The sequence below is a fragment of the Sparus aurata genome, chromosome 22, assembly GCF_900880675.1.
Source record: "Sparus aurata chromosome 22, fSpaAur1.1, whole genome shotgun sequence".
NCBI classification, from domain to species: Eukaryota; Metazoa; Chordata; class Actinopteri; order Spariformes; family Sparidae; genus Sparus; species Sparus aurata.
The window spans coordinates 20039585-20057284 of NC_044208.1; the positions used below are offsets into that span (position 1 = coordinate 20039585).

The window sequence follows — 17700 nt, forward strand, 5'->3', positions numbered from 1 at the left end:
TTATCATGCTGACGTTGTTTTGGAAGCATATGGTCATAAAATGTACATGCTCAGGGAATTTAAACTTATTTTATCAGAATCAAAAATGTATAGAATAAAGCCAGCCAGCTGTTTGGCCAGCAGCCAGCGCTTATAGAAAACTGAACTACCAGCATGATTGATTGTCTTTAATGTTATATGAAGGTGAGTGCAAAGGCTGTTCTATTCCCCAAGTACTTTTCCACCAGGTATTACCTCAGCATACATTTTTTACAGAAATGATCCTTGCCATAAACATGACTTTGACACACTCATAAACAGCCTCTGAAGTGATGAATGGGAGCAGATAAAAGGTCAGACTGCAGTAGCCAAGTAAACTTTGAGATAATGCTGCTTTATCCTCATGCCAAACATTTCCTTGTGAGTTTCCAAATAATTCAACGAAATTCTGCAGTGAGAGGCTATTGGGGTGAGCTCAGAACTCCAGTGGGAGTTTTTAAAATGCACTTTTCAATTGGACTGGGGTCAATGTGAGTGGCTAAATGGATACTAAACCATGTTATAACAAGAGGATCTCATTTTCTACATTTGCAGCACTAAAAGAAAATGGCTTCGTGTAGGTCTGTGCCCTCAAAGTCAAACAGTCGTATTAATCCTTTGCTCTTTCCTTTTTTTAAATTTTGGGGCCACTGAGCGGCAGGAAGTCACATTTCCTCCACAGCAGCAGGCGAGATGAAAGAGTCAGGCTCTTAAATAAATAATGTCATCATTGGTGGACCACCCGAGGCCAGTCATGACCAAGATAGAGTTATGGCGGAGGCTTTAACTATGCATGAGACAAAGAAAGGCTGGAGCCGGTCTGAGTGCCAACGCACACACTTGCACACATGTACAAACTTTAGACATATACCTTGTGGTGATGACAGATGTGCGATATACCAATGTGTGCACACACGACGGGCAACACGGTCGCTTAATTTTCACTGCAGACAAACTGCAGAGGGAAAAGTTGCATCAGGAGCGAAGGCTGCAGTGACACAGCAGTCTGCAGAGTGTTTTTTGTGTGAAAAAAATTGAGCCTTTGTGTTATTGAGTCAAATTGATTTCAAACTCTTGCCTCTTCTCTCTGTTCTCTCTCTCGCTCTCTCCCCCTCCCTCCCCTGCTCTCTCCTCTCCTCTCTTTCTCACCTGCATCGCTCTCCACCAGCCGCTCCCCCTCTCCGCTGCAGGCGTCAGAGAAGGAGAAGGAAAGCCCGGTGGAGCTGACGGAGCGCTGCTTCAGGGAGCTCCTGGGAAGAGCCGCCTATGGCAACATCAAGAACGCCGTCACGCCCGTGCTGATGTGAGTGAGGCAGCCACGCACACTCATACTGACATGAGACCTAACATCTTTTTGTGATATGTTGTTGAGGTATTGACCGAACCGAAGGAAGGATGCGTCCTCAAGTGCTGTGTTGCAGCGTTTTTATCTGTGTGCTGATTGGCCCGAGGGGGGCGCGACAAGGTCAATGCAAGGTTACATAGTTGTCAGAATAGATGCGAGTGCATGATTTTTGTATATAGGTTTGTTTATATTGAGGTCAGCCCTGCAAGGTTGTAATGTTATTACAGCTGTAGTTCTGTTTCTGACAAGACATTGCAGATTCCTTTCTTATGCGCAGCTTTATTCTGCTTGAGGTCATTTTTTTATTATGTTTACATTTAACTTTGGATTTCTCTGCGCCTGTGTCGTTGCTTTTTAGTTGTTTCTTGCGCTGTCAGTGACTCCCTCTGTTGTCACTGCATGCGACACCTATTCCTTATCCGATTGAAATGACTTTGATTTTTTTCGTTTGTTGTATATTCACCTTTAATTTGGCTCCGTTCCCTGCATCTCAGCCAGTGTTTGTCACCCCTCCTGCTTTATATTTCACTGAGGTTGTTGGTATAATGCAAGTAGGAGGCTCTGCAGATCTGCTAAGGAATTCTGTAGATGAAATATGCTAATATGTATTCATGTAACATGTGCTTGCAGGAATGCATTTTTAAGATTATACAGTTTGTTAGGCAGCCAATTTTTAAACTCTAAATCAGTTGATAATAATGTCCAGGTCCACTGAAAGACTGTTTTTTTTCCTGTAAACATTGACTTTTAGGACCTTCTAAGTCCATCTAAGGTCACCAGCTTCTTGTGCAGTTTTATTGTCAAATTTGAACACTCTATTATTAGCTTTCTCTCAATTTTCCCTTCAATCCATCTCACTTGTCATCTGCTGTGTGAGACCAGCTCTTGTCCATCCATCACTGTCTCTGTTTTTATCTGTTTCATGCTCAATCCGCACCTGTCTGTCTCTATGTGAACAAAAAAATTTGATTTATTGATTGTGGACCAAATACGTTGCAGATTGTTGTCATGTACAAGGTGCAAGGTTGATTTAGTTTTCCAAACCTGGTTTTAAACCAAAATGTATTTTAAGCATCTTTGTGCTACATAAGAGCAAACCATTCCAAAACGAATATTTTATTATTAAATGTTTTGTAATAGCTTTGATAAATATGTACACTACATGAGTATATGTGAGTAAATCTACTGCACTTTTCTGTCGAAAGGTGCAGGTCTTTCTTAAATGTAAAAAATACATATGGAGTCTTGATGTCTGGCCTTTTTGCAAACTACAGATTTGCTCTATACCCCTCACTGCTCTCAATCTCTACGGGAACTATATAATCACATCTTCTTTGTCCTCACCATCCTTCTCCTGCTGTCTTTGTTCCCCCCAGGCACTTAGATAACCACTCTCTATGGGAGGGAAAGACCTTTGCAGTGCGTTGCTTCAAAATCATCATGTATTCGATCCAGGTGAGTGATGCAGTGCCTACAGATCTGCAAAAGGCCTCTGACACACCCCTTCTTTTTGTCTCTTTCACTCTGTTGACCACAATCTAAGTCCACATGAAATGTTCTGTGTGACGTTAGCAGTTAACGTGTTTTGTGTATTTGCAGATGGTTACACAATTTAGAGGTGCAAAGTAGAAACATTTTCCAGTATGTACTCATGGACGCTAATTTACAACCAAAAATAGCTTAAAGATTTAAAGATCTCTGCAGTTTTTGATGTCGACCCTTCTCCTCATAGCGAACCTGAATGAAAACTACAAATCAGTGATGTGCTCCATCTCCATAGCTTTTAGTTTTGCCACCTGGTTGAATGACTCACTTTAATTCCCTAGTTTTCTACCATTTTCTATTGGGGCTGTTTCATATGACGATGTGTATTGTCTGAGGAAAGAAAAGCTTTTGTTGTCTAGCATTATGCTCCATCATTTAATTACTCATGTCATTGTGTTGTAAAAGCTTGTAAGTGCACCAGTTTGGGGCACTCAGTCTGTACCACGTTGGTTATAATCCTTTCGACAGGCTACGTCATTTGCACCAAGCTTTCTCCACATGTGGCTGTCAACTTTGTCGGTCAAAGTATTGAAGATGAGAGTTGTGTTTCTTCTTTTATGAAACATACTACTAATGAAGAAAGCAGCTGTATTTTTGAGGATGAGAGCCACAGAAGTACAGTTTTGTGTACACTGTTTTCTATTTACCCTTTTCATATTCAGACATTGATATTTTCAGTTCAATTGGGGAAAAAAAGGTTTCAAATATATATGACAGAAATAATCAAACATGGCACAACAAATACCTGATACTTGTTGAGAATAGGCTATAATTCAAAATGTAATAAAAGTTCTTTCCACGTGGTCACTTATATGGACTATTAATTTAAGTTTCTGAAAAAGTGCTATATCGTGAAATGCATCTGGATATGAAATACCTTTTATTTCTTTCTCCTTCTTCCTACATTTTCTTTTCTTTTAGTTCGCTTTCATTCACTCATTCATTCCTTATCTTCTTCTTCTGTAGTCCCAGCACTCTCACTTGGTAATTCAGCAGCTACTCGGTCATCTGGATGCTAACAGCAAGAATTCAGCCACAGTGCGAGCTGGGATAGTGGAAGTTTTGCTGGAGGCAGCCGCCATCGCTGCCAGCGGCTCTGTGGGTAAGAAGACTTACACAGTACACGCATACCCACACTCTGGTACCTGGTTGCACATTTTAAGTGGGATCAGCTACATGATGCATCAGTTGTAAGAGTTCATTTTGAGATGGATTGCTCTTTTGATTATCAGGCCCCACAGTGTTGGAAGTGTTTAACACCCTGCTGCGGCAGCTCCGCCTCAGTGTGGACTATGAGTTGACCGGCTCCTATGACGGCAGCGTCAACATCGGCACAAAGATAATCAAAGCTCACGAGGAGAGGCAGCTGCAGGAAGCTGTCATCAGGACTATCGGTGAGTCTGTCGGTGGTGTGTCTGTGTGGGAGGCTTTGCAAGACAGACTCTTGGGCTGTAACAGTTTGTCTGTGGTGCTTCAGTTTATCTCACATGTGCTTGTATTTTTGCCTCTGGGTGTACATGTGTGAGTTTTGTACATGCCAGTTTTTTTTTCCCCTTCGCTCTAAATTCTCCTTTTATTCACATGATGCTCATCTCTCCTTCTGTCCCATTCTCTTTCAGGTTCATTTGCGAACACTCTACCAACATACCAGAGGTCAGAGGTCATGCTTTTCATTATGGGAAAGATCCCTGTCCCTGGGGTTCACCCAGCTCTGCCCTCCACAGGATCTGGGTAAGCTCATCTCAAATTCCACAAACACATGTTCCCATTGTATTGCTGCATGTTTTTATGAAAATATCTGTCTCGCTTATTCCAACGCTCAGTGAGTATTACAAGTAGGCAAATCTATGAAGACTGAATTTGGATTAAAGGGTTTTAATTTGTATCTTAATTTGCTCTCCTTCAGGCCTGAAGGTACCAGGATGATCCAGGTTATGTTACTGAAGTCCTTGGTCCAGGTATGTCTTCAAATTTGAATTTTTATAAATAAGAGTGTTAAACTATGGGTTCAAAGAAGGGTGTATGAGCATAGAAGGTGATGATCAACAGTTCAATTTTAAGCTATTTTATCACAAGTGTTACCAGCTGGGGTTGCACTTAATTTGTTGCTTAAAACCTGTGATTTTGTGCTCTGACTTGATATGTAACTTGAATGCTATAGAAGCCATCCATGAATTATCTTAACGTTTTGGAACATTATAAACCATGTTTTTTACCATCAACCTCTCAGGTGACGGCAGGTTTCCAGACCACCAACATGCTGACAGCACTGCCCAGCTCTTTCCTGGAGCCGCTGCTGTCCTTCTCGCTGACAGAGGATCCAGAGATCCGGCTGCTGGTGCTCCAAATCCTTCTCAGTCTCATTGACAGGCACGACAACACGCCCAAATTCTCCAACATAAGGTGTGTGTATTATAGGGCCTAATTCGTAGTTAACTGTACTTTAGTGACAGTTTGTGTTGATGATTGTGTCTTCTTTCTGTGCAGCATCATTTCGGATATCTCTGTGCTCAAGCTCAAAGTTGACAAGTGTTCCAGACAGGACAACTTATTCATGAAAAAGGTTTGTTTTAAATATTTACACTCCAAAATCGATCTGTCTGTGTTTCCTCTGACTCATCATCCTCTGTGTTTATCCTCCTGGCAGCATGGCCAGCAGCTGTACAGACACATCTATTTAGGCTGTAAGGAGCAGAGCAGCGGTCGGCAGCACTACGAGACTCTCTTCGCTCTGTTGGGTCTTCTCAGCGTGGAGCTGGCCAACGAAGAGGTGGTAGTGGACCTCATTCGCCTGGCGCTCGCCTTGCAGGTACCGATGCGCATAATGTGTGATATTTTTACTTGTTTATTTTGTTTAGAAATAAATATGACATTGGCTGTTACTACTGCTAAAATAAAAACATCAGATAAAACCAGACAGACCTTTTTTAAGATGAGTCGTAAAACAAACAATAAATAAGACATATAAATATAAAAAAAAGACTAGATTAAGACGTAGGCACAGTCCAAGATTCATAAAACATTAAACAATTTATTTTAGAAGCTATGGTAAATTTGTGTGGTTGAGCTCCTCAGAGGTCACTGCTGATGTCTTTGTTGTTCCCGTGCAGGACCTGGCTCTGTCCACCGACGAGGCCATGCCTGTCTTTAACCGTTGTGCTGTTCACGCCCTCGCCGCAGCCTACCTCAACCTCATCTGCCAGCTCACCACCGTCCCAGCCTTCTGCCAGCACATTCATGAGGTCTGAGCCTTGTCCTCATACACATATCAGTGTCTAAGTAACAATAACCTCTTTCATTAAATTTACTTTTTTCCCTGCTCCTGCCCTTCAGGTGATTGAGGTGAGACAGAAAGAAAGTCCCTACCTTCTGCCTGAGGATGTCTTCATTGATAATCCTAAGTATGACCCAGCCTCAAACACAAACCGTATCGACTTTCAATTTGATCTTATCATGTGCAGTTTGGCCGTAAACTTTCCTGTTTATGTATTCACACAATTCACCTCTCTGTTACTAGGCTGCCCTCTTCGCTGGAGAAGGTAGAAGGGGAAGTTTTGTTCCTCCAGTCGAAGATCACTGAGGTCCTCGGAGGTAGTGGTTATAACACAGACAGACTGGCTACGCCTTACGTCCCCCAGTATACTGGTAAGGAGCTGAGACAATACATCTGTTGTGTTTTAATGTCACACTGAGTTCAAAAAGTCAGCTGTGGCAATGGCGAGGAATTCCCGCAGTGAGTGATGCGCTCCTCTCTCCAAGTGAATAATGATAACTAATGGAAATGTTTATTGACTTGGCATCGTGATACAACTTTGTCTGGATGCTTTATTGATCTCTGTATAGAAACGCAGAGCTGAACCACTGCCTTGTAGCTGGTGGGGGATTTAGTGTTCGTTGGAGAGACATCTATCAGCTCTGGGGCTTGAGCCAAAATCACTGAGTTGAAGGATAATTCTTCTCTAACTTTGCCAACTTTTTAGGTTGCCAGTTCACTTTTATATTGAGTTGACAGACCATCAAAATCTCTCTGCAGTTTGACACATTTTACAAGGGTTTCTGTTTTAAAAAGAACAATATCTGCACTCTGTTTCCAGATGAGGACCGTCTATCCAAGAGAAAGAGTATCGGGGAGACCATCTCGCTGCAGGTGGAGGTGGAGTCACGAAACAGTCCAGAGAAAGAGGAGGTAATTTCATGGTGTAGAGCTTAAACATAGCCGCTACCAGGAAGTTTAAAACAGCTCAAGATATTTTAAATTGTTATTTCTTGTTCTATCCTGCAGAGGACACCAGCAGAGGAGATCACATTTGAAACCCTGAAAAACGCCATTGGTACGTCGCTCTTGTATTAACTAAAATGTGGTTTTAAAGTGAACCAATAAAACCAATTTTTGGCCAATAAATGGTTGTGATTTTCCTTTCTACTGCAAGAAAAATAACTCAAAAACTAATGCTACATTATTGAAATACAGCACTACAGCATAGAGCATCACTGAAATGTAATACTGTTTGTGTCTCCCTCTAGTGGACAGCGTGGGTATGGAGGAGCAGGAGAGGGAACGGAGGAGACAAGTGGTGGAGAAATTTCAGAAGGCCCCGTTCGAGGAGATAGCTGCCCACTGCGGTGCCAGGGTACAAAATAATATTTATATATTTTTTAATCCATGTTATTTTTCATACTCTTGCTGAAGTTTTGCACTGTTGTCTCATGCAATATTTTTTATCGCCCCTAGGCTACACTACTGCAGAGCAAACTCAATCAGATCTTTGAGATTACAATCAGGTAACAAACCATTTCAGCATTTTCCATGTCACTTTAAATGACTAAAAAATTAATAAATTAACAAAATAGCTGGCAGCTTGTTATTTTTCTAGCAATTAATTGTTGCAGTTCTAGATATTTAGTATAAAATGGTGTATGATAGTTAATTTTTGTGTGTGACACTAAGAAAATGATGATGATGATGACTGTTTCCTCTTCCCATTCAGACCCCCGCCGAGCCCATCTGGAACCATCTCGTCAGGTTACGGCCAAAGCCAGAGTCGATCTGTCCCCATCTACGAGATGAAGTTTCCCGACCTTTGTGTGTACTAGAGCAGACGGTCCACAGAGAAGTTACATTTCACATTTGAGGACAGTAAAGGGAACAAGGGTGGGTGGGTGGGATGGAACCGATCCTCACTGTAAAAGCATCTTGATGAGGAGGAAACAGCAGTTGCTTGAAGCCAACTCAAGAACAAGCCAGTTGAAAAAAACTTAGCTGACAGTTGTTTTTTGCTGCCAAAACAAGCCGGCTAAAGTCAATAAATGCAGCAGTAAAACAAAGTTTAATTTTACTTATCGCCCTCAGCTCTTCTGTAGATGTCTGGTGAAAATCCACTGGCTGGACTTTCAAATTAGAATATCGCCAAGAACTGTGCGGACCAACTGAGTAACAGAATGAAAGTTTATTTATTGGCTTTAGGATGAATTGACTCGTTGCATGCCCTGTAACTGGACATTTTTTATAGCACTGCTATTCCTTTGACCCTTACAGGGTGCCATACAACCCATGATCACAACATTAGACCCATCTTGCTTAATTCTCATGTCATTTTACGTTTTTGCTTGTTGATTTTACAGCCAGAAAGAGTTTATATGTATGAGATGTATTTTAATTTACTTGTCAGTGTATTTTTTGTGTACGTTAAAATGAAACACGGATAGATTTATGAAGCTATCCCCCCCCCATCTAATGTTACCCAGCTCTCAAACATCTTATTGTCTGTGTTCTTTTTGCCTTTTTAGTGTAAACCAAAAGTGCTTTTTCTGTCTTGACTGGCGTTTATTTCCTGCTCCTGATTTTAGTTTTTGATGAAAGATAACCGTCTGATCTGTGTGCTGTCCCTTCCAAAGTGAGTGTGCCTTACAGGTGACTCAAGTTAAAACATACACAATGTAACACACACTGCACCACAGTCACGTCCACACTAAACTAAACTGAAGTGTTTACTGTGATCTTTACCAGATCAAACACTAGAGGGTAAATTAGGGATCTTTTATTTTTCTCCTTTCCATATAAATGTGTATATACAGAGAAATATATAAATCTTTAAGCTGATGTACAGAGTAGGGATGTTTGTGTTTGTATATATGCTGTATATTAACTCTAATTTTAGACTGCCACTGCACTGATTGTGTCCACAGATGAGGGAGGAAGCTACTTGTTGAAATCTTGCTTTCAAATCAGTAACAAAGCAACACATGGAATCAAAAAAGGTGTATTGACAACAGCCCAGAGTAGAAATTCTGCGTCATTTCAAGGCTAGTAGATAACAATCTTTGAAGAAAACTCCTTCAACTTCATTTTTTTAGCTACAGATTTTAGCAATCCTAGTCATGACCTGTCCGCCTCCAGGTAGTGCATACTCATTCAGCAAGATTTGAATAAGTCTAAAAGCCATTTTTTTGTGTGCACATACACGCACACACACAGGTATGAAAACAAAGTATAATGGCAATAATTTGGCACTAGCCTGGCTAACGCGGCCCAACCGTTGGTAGCACATCCTTTTGTGTGTTTTGAATTGTACCCTCTGTTGTCGTGGTGCTGTGATGGGTCAGTTTTGTGATGTTGTAAGAGACCGCCCCCCTCCCACTCCTGCGCTTCTGTGACTTAATGGCATCGGGCTTGAAATGTGTCGCGGCCATCTTGTTTAATGTAAACCACAAAGTCCGGTTTGTCCCTGATCGTCATGTGTTACAGTTTCATCATTTTTCTTTTTTACAATGTAGTGTCCTCTGTATGTAGATTTATGTCCACACATGCCAGTGTATCTGATTGTCTACCTTTTTGTCAGTGCAGGTGTGTGAGTGAGTGTATTTGTCCATGCAGCAGATGTGTGTCTTTATTGTCACGACACAAGACCAAACTCTTCAAACACAGTTTACAGTTTTTTCGTCTAGTGTCTCTTCGCACCACGTTAGTGAGGAGCGAGCTATCTAAGAGCAATGTGCAGCTGTCTAAACCTTCCAGTGAAATCATGTAAAATTGTCTTTTCAGCGTCTCGCGACCTCGCAGGGCGCTGTAAATCTACCGGTGTGCTTGTCGTCATTGCATAGCGTAATGTAATATTAACTGACGGTAATCCAACCTTACTTTTGTCATTACATGTCTGGTTAATAGATCTGTTTACAATGTAGTGCTGTAGGTCAAATCTATTAATTCTGTGAACTTTGCACTTTAAAAACTGGATTACCTAGTGACAAAGGCAGCTTTTACATGGAGAAAATGCCTTATGAGTGTCATACCTGACTTTGCATGCTAGTGATGTTGCTGTGTTGTACAATAAATTTGTCTGTAACCACAAACCGTCTTATTTGATTCTGTTGTTGACGATTGTGATAAAGAAGAATGTTGTTTAATGTGATCGGCCTGAGACGCAGGAAGCAAGACATTTGACTGCACAGAATACCAGGTACAGTAGTAAGTGACGAGGCCCTAATACGTTTTTATAATATGCTTATTAACATGATTAAGACTGTAAGTGTTCCAGCAATAAACATGTTTACTGTGGATTATAAGAGTTAAAGGCCTTAAGAGGTTTGCTTACTCTTCACAGATGCTTATAATCATTAATAAAAGCGTTTGAGTGTTTATAACTGCATTACCTGATTAACTGAGGAATTGTCCTTACCTTAGAGCCATTTGAAGTCCACTTCTAATAAATGCATAATTAGGTATGTATTGATCTTAATAAAGCAACATAAGAGCTTAGTGATGGTTTAACAATGTCACACATTGCTGACGCTTGATTTGATAACTCTTATGGGCCTATAAATCTGGTAACACTATAAAGATTATTCAGTTAACACTACGTTTGACTGTTCACATTCAGTGAAATGCTTTTGTAATTCATTTGTGAAACAATTGTAAAGGTTTATAAACTTTCAAAAATCCATATAGCGTTGACTCCACTGTATTTTTTATCATATTATTTAGTATTATAAACATCAGTTGCAACTTTACAAGAAACAATTACTTATTAAATAGTTTATAAAGCATGTAATAATTAAACAACAATTAACTAGTTAATTAACCATAAATGTACCATTAATTACTGATGGTTATTATAAAGTGTTACCCGAAACCTATACATATAAGCCAGATATGTGCAGTGTTTGTAATTACAACAAAAGTGTTAATGTCATTTTTATGTGCCTCCTGTATAAAAGATATCAGCGATCCTCCTCTGTCACAAGTGTGTTAATGTTAAAATGTAAATTTTTGTTTTAGATTCTATGCTTTGCCGTTTGTTTTTCATTTAGTCCGGTCAGTCTGCTCATCGAATTAAATCAATTTCCCATTATTGTTTGCCAGAAAGATCTTTAATATTACATGAAAATAAAAACAAAAAAAACGATACCACTCTGTAAATAAACTGGACAGATTTTTTTTTTTTTTTAAATACTCTCATTCACACCCACCTCCTGCCCTGGAATACCATTCTCTGTTTATATCCTCTTACAAAACATCTGGATCAATTATATCATTTACCACAAGAAAGAAATACTCCTAAGAAAGCTTTTTTCAGGTCAGGCCAAGAAGGCCAAGGCGGTGTGTGGGTGCATCGTTGTTTCAATTCAACATAAAACTGCCTTGTTTCTTATTTTTAGATAAGGTTTTAATGAGACAAACCATTTGGTCCAGAAAAGACATTCAACAACATGCTAATGATAGTGACGAGTTTCTGTAATTTAAAATAAATGACCTGCAGGTACTAACATGCAATGTCTATTAGACTCTCCTCCACCTTCTCCTCTTCCTCTCCATCCTCCATTCACGCCACCATCCTGTGCAGATCCTTGACTAAAATGTTCCTGAAGAGCTTGGCCAGCTGCCTCAGAGGTTTCTCCTCCCACGTCTTCATAAATTTGCCGTTACGTTTCGAGACAGGAGGGGTCCCCCATCTGAAGTGACTCATCTTATAGGTCCCATCTTTTCTCTGCTGCGGGCTCAGCTGGACATGTGACTTAGAGTTGACCACTGCCCTCAGCAATCCCTGGTTTTGACTACTGTCCATGTTCAGGTCCTCCTTTGCCTCGTCCTCGACACTGTTTAGCTGCCTGCGAGACTGAGGGAGGAAGCTGCCCTCAGATGAGCCGCCTCCCTCCAGAGAAGATGCGAAAACCTTCACAGGCCGGCGTTTACGGCCGGGGGGTTTCCCCCAGCGGAAATGCTCCATTGAATAGGAGCGTCGGCGTTCGTTTTGGGCTTTCAGGTCGGACTCTGATATCTTGTTTTCAGGGTCCAGGGTGGTCTGAAGGATGCTGAGTAAGAGGTCATCGTCACTGTTTGCCTTCAGGGCTAATGCACTGAGATTTGGTAATTCAGGCTCAATCCCAGACATGCAAAGGGGAATACAGTCCTGTGTGGAAGGAATCACAGAGACATAGAAAACATTTTGAAATGCACTTTTTTATCTCTCAGACATTGGCAACATAGAAATAGGTTTGATACCGAGTTATAGGCCCAGTCGCCATGATAAATCTTCTGCAAACCACCGATACTTCCACATTTGTTGTGTCATAGGCCATTAAGGCCGTACATTTGTACTAAACATGTCACGTCACGTTCACATGACAGGTTTATCATCGGACTTTCACACCTGGAGGTTGAGGGGACAGTGGTGGAGTTAAAGGCCAGTGTTCAAGACTGCGGTTCAACATTTGCAAGTGTGCAACCACTGGTTATTTTAAAGGAGACAATTTCAGGCCAGGTTTGTGTTGATGAAAGCATGTATTTTGAGCCAAAACATGATGTTTTCCTAACTCTAACCAAGTGTTTTTTGTGCCTAAACCTAGTGAGAGCATAAGTGCTGTCACAAGATGCAATTTAAAAGGTGAACGTAAATTAACATAAAGTTACATTACCGAGAAATGTAAAGTTTCAACATATCTGTGTTTTGCAGAAATGTGCATTGCCAACATTTATTCAGGGGATTCGGTTAGATTTTTTGTAGTGGATGCTGCCATGAGCTTAAAATATGCCAGACAACAAAGATTCTAATCATAATATGCAGATGACACTGAAATTTACAAATCTAATCAACTAAAAGAGTTTGTCCCATAGACTCCTCCTCCGGTGGCGGTCCACCACTGAGTCCAGTTCTGCTCGAGGTTTCTGCCTGCAAAGACGGTTTTTGTGGTATCTAAAGTTATCACACAAATGTAATGTGAGTAAAAGTCTTCTGCCTCCAACATGTAGTGGAGTGGAAGTTTAAAGTAGCAGACAAAGGAACGTCTCAAGTAAAGTACAAGTTACTAAGTACATTACTTGTCTAAATGTACTTGGTTACATTTCAGCACTGTGTTTCTGTAATTGTGTTTTTTTGCTGCTGACCTTCGTCATCAGGTCTCCCTTAAAAATGTAACAAAAATACAATTCTGAGTTTGATATTGACTTTTCATCCATGTTGGCTTTAAAGCGGAGAGTCAAAGATTCAGAAAGGCGCCTGAAGGAGATCAGAGGAGCTGACAAATAGACCTGGAGGAAACTTTATTTTTGTCAGTTGTCAAAATCAGGAATTAATTTTGAAGCTCAAACTTGTTCTTCTGCCACTTTTTCTCCGTTTTTCTTTCAGTCTTGGTTTTGTTTGTATTTGAGTGACCCTGAGAGGAACAGCCTTTCGTACTGACGGCGGTTACGGGGAAGAAATAGAAAAGACGACGACAACATAGTTGAGAGGAAGTAGAGCTTGACCCACCAGTATCCTTTCCTTGTTGCTCAGGTTGTTGCAGACGGAGCTGTCCTTGCACTCCGATCCAAACCCGGGGACGCACGCGGACGCCATCACCACCAGCAACAGCCAACATAGACACGCCATCTTCCGCCTGGTGAGGAAGACAGAAACACAAAAGTGAGGCTGTGAGCTGAGCGGTGAGCTCCACTCAACTCACAAGAGGGTTTAATAACTCCAAAGTCCCAACAGGCACAACTATTCACTAAATCATGCCTAAAATTGAAGTAAATTGGCACTTTTGTGAAGTAAAAACAGAAGGTGTCTCTTGATCATTGCACTTGCGTAATAGTTTCCTCCATTCCTTACATAACTTGGCCTGCTTAAACACCATCTTTGAGATAACTGTTGGATTTGTAGCCGCTATTTATCATGGTCAGTTTATCACTGTGGGCACAAAGCCATTAGTCAGCATTACCCCCTTCCACCGAACATCACAAGGATTTTGACACATGGCCTCATTTATCAGCGTCACTTTGATCTTGATAATGAAATGAATAGTGGTGGTTAACAATGAAAGCCATGGAAAATGTGATGATGGAGCCTCTCCTGCAGTTCACCTCAAGTGACCCGACAGAATTGGCCTCAAAAATGCTTAAATAGATAAGTGGTCGATTTAGTAGTTAAGAGAGCTCTTTTTTTTAAGTTTATTGAAATATTACGTTACGCTCATCAAATATGTACTGATGAAATACATTTTCCTTACATACATTTCTCTTTATAGCATTCCATGAATCAGTCAAGAGCCTTAAAAAAAAGTAATCCTATTTTAATGTTTGACACAGCCGTCACAGAGCTGCGTAAAAGATCGAGTGTGTAGGCTTGCAGGGACTTTAGTTTTCATGACTTAATAAACTGAATAAAGAAACTGACCTTAGAGGACAACACAATTTCAGACCATTTTACTTTGTATATATATTTGGCGGACCCTGCCACCTTTCTAGCTTCAAACTGTGTTCTGGGGACCTTATTTTTCCTCAGTTGTCGACATATTTCTAAATTTGTATCATAGCCTCACTGATATTGTAAATATTAAAATCCTGCCTTTTGATTTCTTCTCCAAAACAACATAAGTGCCTCTTTTATTTCCGGATGAATGGTTTCAACTTGGGAAGTGAGAAGAGGCGTTCGCCTGGTGGAGATGCGTCATGAGGGAAGCCTTTCAGTGCTGTCATCTACTGAGAGAATGAGGTATCTGGATGGCAACACATTCTGATTTTTGAGTTTACTTAGTTTAGATTGAATGGTGACTAATTGTTTCTCCTCATGTGAGTTAAGGAATGCAGACAGAGGGAGGCTCCAGGGGTCCTAGAGTAGTTTTCCACCTGTGTGAGGGCTAAAGGTTAGCAGGCAGCAGACCATCATAAAGTACTAAACCTGAGGTTGGCCCGCACGCCAAATGGTGGGAGATGTCTAAACGTTTATGTTCCCGTAGAAGGATAGAGGTTTCAATTTGGGGACAAGACCTAAAGTTGACCGCAGCCAAGTTAGATGAGTTATGAGGGAGACAGGTCAACTCCTCTTTTAGTCTAATGGATAATTTAACAAAGTGACCAATTAGAAGAAGTTGGTGTGTACTGGATAAGGGACTCTAAAGGCCGTGCAGGGAGAGAAGAGGAAGGGTGGCACTTGGTAAATCTCCTTAAATCAAAGGCTGATAGGAGTTCTGATAGAGCAGAGGGCAAAGCGTTTTGGCATTGCTTTGTCCACAGATTTGATTATATTGGAAAGCGGCCGCTTCTGATCCGGACTCAAGGCTCTAGATTTTGTTTCAATAAAGATTGCTCTATCATTCCACCCAGCCTTGCCTCCGCAGAATTCTTTGATCATCAAACTACACGCCGACTCATTGGAGGTGGAAAGCCCAGAAACTACAAGAATTGAGTTGCTCCTCGTCACTCAAGGATCATTACTCCTAAATCTGCGACACCTGTATAAATGCAGCCTCATTGTATGTGCACTGATCAGTCCTTGAACTGGCACAAAGGACACATTCGCTGCCCACTTATGGCACAAAATAACCTTAAAGTCAATTCACTTCACTGACGTATTGATTCTCAGCTGCAGATCTCTCTATCAACAGGAAATTCTAAGCCTTTTTACCACAAGCAGTGAGTTACTATATTAATAGTGTCATCATTGTTTTGCGCCTGTGAGGGGGCCGTAAATTAATGGAGATCTATATCGCGACAAACTGTACCGATTTGATTATGCCTGACTTCTTAAAAAACAAGACGGTCCGGGGGGCGTTTGACTTGACTTGAAACCACCTCCAGCCTACCATCTCAACTCGGCTACAATTTCAAGTTAATGCATTTGTGTACCTTCCCTGTTCAAGGTGTAGTCATGGCACCTAACCTGTGAGTCAGATCCACCCATTAACTGAGGGTTCATAGCGGTAACCAACAACAGCAACAACAAAAATGCCATCAGTGAAATCTGTTCCTGTTTACTGCAAAACCAATCTCACGTTGTTTTAATAAAGAACTAATTCAATTATGTTTGTTTTGCACGCAGCAGCTCACAGCGGCTCTTTGTCTTGTTTTGTAACTGCCCTGCGAAGAATTTAAATGATACACTGGCGCATTTGTGCTTTTCTGTTGCAGCTCCTAAAAAACAAACAACAAAAGAAAACTCTGTAGAAATATAATTATAAAGTCATCTTAACACATGACTCTTAGTTTCAGGTCATTATATGCAAATAAAAACATGATTATGATTATAATATTCTGTTTGTACCCAAAGACAGTTTGTTTATTTTGTTTGTTGAATCATTAAAATAATAATAATAATAATAATAATAATAATAAAAAAATCAGCCAATGAAGATCTTTCCCTTCTGATCAAAATGTACTCCCCCAAAACTACATACTGCACCTTTTTATTTAATGGAAAAAAAAATGTAACTGAACTCCAGGAAAGTTAATGTTTTAGCAATCTGGTGGTCGTCTCACTCCCAATCCTGCAAATATGAATCATCTTGGCACATTCAATGTCTAAAGGGAGATGAGTTTATGTCCCTTCCCTCTGTCTGTAAATTGAATTTTGTTTCTCCCTTCCTCCTCTAATATTCCGAGGAGTGACTCCTTGGTGGGCCATCGTCTTTGCAACCCTGGCAGAGACTCGTCTACATTCTTCCTACAGTATGAGTCACTCAGCTGAGCCCTGCTCTCCACAGGCGTAATCTGATGAAAGAAGCCCAAGAGCTGCAATCACAATAGAAATCACACCATATGTGTTAATGGTGTATGGAGTTATTTTAGAGGGGACGTATGTGAGACAAGTGTCTGGAGGTGTATACGTTAGCAATGTGCATATATCTTAAAACCCTGGGGTATAGCCTATGGAATATAAACTCACTTGAATTGTAAATTACAAACGCAGCCAGAAAACGTCACAGAATCCAACATCAGTCAGCCGATAAGTTGGTAAATCGATGCAGTGGTGCTCATGCATTCAGAAAAAAACAAGAAGCTGACAACAATCAGGCACAATTTTGATAAAAAAAAAAAAAAAAAGTCTACAAAACAGTTTTTTTTGTTTACCTTTTTCAAACGCTTTCGTTTCCTCCCTTCTTGTTTTCTCTCCCTCCGTTTGTCCACAGATCTTCCAGAGTGGCAACTCCTCACTGTGATCCCTCTCCCTCCTCTTCTGCTTTCCTCTCTGCTCTGTGGTGAAACGCTCTGTACGAGAGGGTTTAGCTGTTGCCTCCTCAGAGGAGGAAAGCTCTTTTTATAGACGCACGAGGTGTGGGGCTCCGAGTCTCGAGGCCTGAGGGGTGTGCTTAAGGTGAGGGGGTCTCCTGCTCCTCTCTGGATGGGGAGGAGTGTGTGTGTGCATGTGTGTTTGTTGGTGTGTATGGTCGGTGTAAAAGGCCACCCACACGCTTTTTTTAATCAATGGTGCAGCTCACGTCAGAGGACAACAGGTGAAGCATTAGTGGAGCAGTTGTTAATTTAGTTGTTAATTTAATTTAGCTTCCTTTTCTTCTTCCTTCTGCTTCTGCCTCTGGCG

At 40.9% G+C, this 17700-nt stretch overlaps 2 protein-coding genes across 6 annotated transcripts in view; one reads left to right on the top strand and one right to left on the bottom strand.

Annotated features, from left to right (window-relative positions):
- The window catches only part of LOC115573986 (protein EFR3 homolog B), a 34297-nt gene extending 24039 nt beyond the window's left edge, over positions 1–10258 (top strand). For all 4 annotated transcript variants that reach the window (XM_030405162.1, XM_030405159.1, XM_030405161.1 and 1 more), the window contains exons 7-23: positions 1187–1321; positions 2740–2818; positions 3875–4010; positions 4141–4302; positions 4528–4639; positions 4815–4866; positions 5139–5311; positions 5396–5471; positions 5556–5717; positions 6019–6150; positions 6242–6309; positions 6426–6553; positions 7003–7094; positions 7191–7239; positions 7433–7539; positions 7641–7690; positions 7897–10258. In XM_030405162.1, the coding sequence (XP_030261022.1) occupies positions 1187–1321; positions 2740–2818; positions 3875–4010; positions 4141–4302; positions 4528–4639; positions 4815–4866; positions 5139–5311; positions 5396–5471; positions 5556–5717; positions 6019–6150; positions 6242–6309; positions 6426–6553; positions 7003–7094; positions 7191–7239; positions 7433–7539; positions 7641–7690; positions 7897–8002 (1819 nt within the window). In that variant the 3' untranslated portion in view covers positions 8003–10258. The remainder of the gene's footprint in view (positions 1–1186; positions 1322–2739; positions 2819–3874; positions 4011–4140; positions 4303–4527; positions 4640–4814; positions 4867–5138; positions 5312–5395; positions 5472–5555; positions 5718–6018; positions 6151–6241; positions 6310–6425; positions 6554–7002; positions 7095–7190; positions 7240–7432; positions 7540–7640; positions 7691–7896) is intronic.
- Positions 10259–11253: 995 nt separating this feature from the next.
- Positions 11254–17486, bottom strand: LOC115573988 (pro-opiomelanocortin-like). 2 transcript variants are annotated; one of them, XM_030405164.1, is made up of 3 exons: positions 17232–17486; positions 13654–13812; positions 11254–12315 (listed from the first exon to the last, which is right to left on the bottom strand). In XM_030405164.1, the coding sequence occupies exons 2-3, from the start codon at positions 13771–13773 to the stop codon at positions 11728–11730; spliced, it is 708 nt and encodes a 235-aa protein (XP_030261024.1). In that variant the 5' UTR covers positions 13774–13812; positions 17232–17486; the 3' UTR covers positions 11254–11727. The 2 variants fall into 2 exon arrangements, with proteins under 2 accessions (XP_030261024.1, XP_030261023.1); XM_030405163.1 differs by having other exon boundaries at positions 13654–13780; positions 17232–17475.
- Positions 17487–17700: the final 214 nt, after the last annotated feature.

Bases quoted from the DNA above. Each gene is read 5' to 3' on its own strand.
- LOC115573988 (XM_030405164.1), bottom strand. From the start codon at position 13,773: ATGGCGTGTCTATGTTGGCTGTTGCTGGTGGTGATGGCGTCCGCGTGC. The intron at 12,316-13,653 runs GTGGGTCAAGCT...CCTTCCACACAG, and splicing joins GCAACAAGGAAAGGATACTG to GACTGTATTCCCCTTTGCAT.